Genomic DNA, 3,997 nt, shown 5'->3' with positions numbered 1-3,997 from the left:
AAATAATAATAATAATAATCATAATAATGATAATAATTAGTGAGTGTGCATAGAGAGAGGACAAGAATGCGCGATTCATCCTTTCCGTTGATGCGCTAAAGCTGCGCTTATCGCAGAACGGACCCTCTCCAAGTAGGACGCCACTTGTCATTGCTTGTTATTCGTCACCTTTCATGGAAAGTTATCAACCCGGATATCGGACAGTGTCAAACGTGGTGCAATCGCGCGTACTCGTGATCGAGGCGTAACAGTAGTAATGGCCGCGACTTGACTCTCCTAGACAGAAGGCACGCGTGTCTGTCATGCTACGGGAGGACTAGACCAGCGTAAGGAAGGAACAGAACCTGGGTGGTCTGGAGAAAAAGAGAAAGACAGAAAACGAAACGCGATTATCGTCGCTCTCGTCATCGAGGTCCTCGATCGCTCTTTCCCCTCGAAGAAGCTGCAATAATCGCTCTGGGTGCAGCAGAGAGGCAAATTAACCGCCGTGTAATATTTCGAGGGTCTCGTGTCGCCTGTCGGGGTGGGCGAGGCGTTCTCCGGTCCACGGCGAGGATCGCTCGCGGCGCGTGTGAGGGTGCACGTGTATGCGCGCGCGCGCGCACTGGACGCGCGCGTGTGAGTGAGCGCGTGTGTGTCGCGCGACGCGCGCGCTTGTGTGTGTCGCACTCTCGTAGCAGCGAGCGAGGAGCGGTGGTGCGTCGATCGCGCGATCGGCAGCGATGAGCGACGACAGGAGCGAGGATGATCCGATAATGGACCTCTGGTACAGCAACTGGGAGCAGCAGTGCGTCGAGGCGCTCGAGTCCGAGCCCGACTACGAGAATCAGCTGCACAACGAGAAGGAGCTCTACTCGCAGCAGATGTGGACCAAGTTCCAAACCACCGCGTCGGCCATCGCCCAATTGTACAAAGGTGATTCCTACGTTCCCGCAGCGACGTATGTATCGCATATTTCCGACGTTACGACCCCCCCGCCCCGCCGCCCCTCGTCCCTCTTCGCGAGAGCTCGTCGTCGGCGACCGCGTGGTCGTCTCTCTCTCTCTCTCTCTCGCGTCACATCCGCCCCTGGATCCCGCGAAGGTTACGAGAACGATCCTCCGATCCGCGTGGCTGTCTCACGACTCTCACGATTCTCGCGATCTCGATTCTCTTCGTTCTCGTGACCCTCGGAGCAGTTGTACGAAGCTATCGATCCAAGAACATCCCCTGAAATTATCTTCAATTACCATTTTACAGACCGCACGCTGGGCGTCTCGTTATGGGTGCCCTTTCAGACCGCCGCTGGTACTGTAACATCGTTGTACAAAGGTGCGTGTCCCTCAGTTTTACGATCTCCATTGTCAACAATGACCCGTAGATAAACGCATGGCCATCCCCTCTTTCTTCGTTTTCACCTTCCCTTCCGCCATCTCCTTTTCCTTGAAACGTCGCAGCGCTTTAAAGCGATTGCATTTTGCGATCTTCACTACGTTTTGTGCTCGATTAAAGTGTGATTTATACTTGAAATATGACCGTCGTTTACGAAGCCGCAAATAAGCACTCGTAATGGCTGACCACGCTCAGGGTCAGCTGTTACTGGTTGTGAGCAATAAATATAATTTTGCGATTAATATGATATCGAGAGATGTTAAAGAACGCTCGTGTCTTTTTCTTATTCTAAGGGATTTTATTCAAATATAAATATATAATTTTATTGCGTATGTACAAAGTCGATTTGCTTATATGTATTATCGTGTCACTCAAGAAAACTATTTTTATGTTTGTTTAGTGATTTAATTGTAAGTTACACAATGTCTAAAGATAAAGAAAATTTTCGGCAAGTCATTGCAATGTATCTTGTATCAGTTATACTCGTATATATATTTTTGGCAAGCTATTATTATATCTTCTCATATAGCGATTGTATAATAAAAAAAGTCATTGTATAATATCATTCTCGCACTCATGTTCGTGTTACTCTTTTTATTCTTGCAAACAGAACACGCTTTTAAAGTAAGAGTTACATGCGTCTGTAATTAATCAAAATTTGTTTTAATAGATTCGGTGGATTGCATGAGGCGATGCAGTGATTTAGGAGTAGAAATGGGAAGACAGAAACATTGTAAAGAAATAATGAATTGGGCTAGAAAAAAAAGACGTATGATTCGCAGGGAAGATCTTCTTGCGTATTTCTGGAAGATCCGATCTTCTTGCGTATCTTTCTGGAAAGCCACCACCACCACCTCGGCCACATTCGCACAGGTTCGTTTTTGCTTCGTGATTTATTTTCAGCGTATTATTAAATTAAATTATTGTACATATTTTGACGCTATTAAACTTTTATTAAATTAACAAGTAAATGAATAATACTGATTGCTTTTTTTAAACTAATATGACGCAATGTTATAGAAGTTCACCTAAACCTCGTATGATGGTATGTGGTTCTCCATCATCGCAAAGTCAAATGCCAAGTATGGTTATTGCTCCAGCACCAACAGCAGGCAGTGATCCAGACCCTGAGTTACACACATTTAGGGAAGCCATTGCATTATCTGGTATATTATCTCCTATCTTTTAATTTAATTTAAAATAATTACACTTCTCAATAAGTTTTTTTACATTTAATGATGTTATGCTATTTATATTATAAAGTTGCAATATTTATTAATTCTTTCCATAATATTCTTTCCATCATATTAAAACGTATAAAATTAAAAATTAAAATACAATCACGTTTAATTAAAGACAGACATTTATATGAAACACTGCACCTGACACATTTATATGAAACAATGCACCTGTGAGGAAAGTTTCCAAAATATTGTATCCTTCTAGGTTCTCCAGTGTCTCGACGTAGCGGAAAACAAGCCGAATTGTCAACTTTTATTAATAACGAATTAGCTCGGCATAAACGACCCGCTTCACATGACGTGGATATGGGATCACCCACGCACAAACGTACGCGTACTACACTGTAACGGCGCGCGATGCGTATGGTAGCTTTACTCCCTCGCTCCCTGTTGATTAATCGACCCGACTAATGACTAATAACTCCTCTACATAACTCCCGGTTATATGTTAATCACTGGAGGAAACCGGTAGTGGTTCACACTGCCAGGTAAGTACGTTGTATGTATCTCCGATAGCTTCTGCTGCCGATCTCGATATTTATCATGTTCAAAGTCTCTTAAAAAGTTATACTTGTACAGTTAGTTCTGACCGACGCATATAATTTAAAATAATTTACATTTAGAATCACACAGAATATGTATGTATATGTATATATATATTTGTGAGATGTTTATTTTGGCAATATATTTGCAAAATAATAGTTTACACACACAATAATAATTTACGCTAAATATGTTTATTTTTCTAATTATATTAAATTTTATCAAAATTTAGAAATTATATATATGTGTGTTTTTTATGTTTATGTTTATGTATACAAAATTACAAAAATGAAAGCGGAAATATGTTATGTTATATCTTAATATTGTTTAAAATATGTATACATGATGGTTAATTAAATTTTTCGTGTGCAAAAATTTGTATTATCGAAATCATATTGGCGATCTGTAAATCGACTTACTAGAAGAATTATGAGCAAACATGTAACTATTTAAAATGTTAAGTCTATATAAACATTTATACATATATTTATATGTATATTCAAATTTGCAGTGAATAATAAGCATCTTGATATTTGTCAATCAATTTCGTTGCTTTCTTACAAACAGTTAAAATTTTTAATAAAGAATGAACATTTTTATGCCAAAATTAATAAGCATAAATTTATGGCAAAAATAAAAAAAAAATATTAATATAAAATAAATTTATTTCATTGTAAAATATTTCTTTTCGCATTAAGGTTCCTGCTTTTCTCATTGACATTACATTAAATTAATAATGTAGGAATGAAAAATTACGTGAATTTTTTTCTTGAAATATAATGAAATAAGTTAATTTTTTATATGTTACCACTCACATTTCAGAGCTAATATAGATGGTAAAA

General features: G+C 39.2%; 1 protein-coding gene across 1 annotated transcript; it reads left to right on the top strand.

The window, feature by feature from the left end:
- On the top strand, positions 1 to 3,327 carry LOC105255621 (UPF0472 protein C16orf72 homolog). The gene is given in 6 exon segments (XM_011265023.3): positions 1 to 915; positions 1,240 to 1,311; positions 2,042 to 2,184; positions 2,186 to 2,244; positions 2,392 to 2,537; positions 2,818 to 3,327. Coding segments are annotated over 6 exon segments (756 nt in total). The 5' UTR covers positions 1 to 722; the 3' UTR covers positions 2,961 to 3,327.
- Positions 3,328 to 3,997: the final 670 nt, after the last annotated feature.

This window comes from Camponotus floridanus, unplaced genomic scaffold (assembly GCF_003227725.1).
Source record: "Camponotus floridanus strain SB8 unplaced genomic scaffold, Cflo_v7.5 scaffold23, whole genome shotgun sequence".
Classification (NCBI taxonomy): domain Eukaryota; kingdom Metazoa; phylum Arthropoda; class Insecta; order Hymenoptera; family Formicidae; genus Camponotus; species Camponotus floridanus.
Note: the sequence above shows the minus strand (reverse complement) of the source record. Positions and strands in the feature narration are given on the sequence as shown.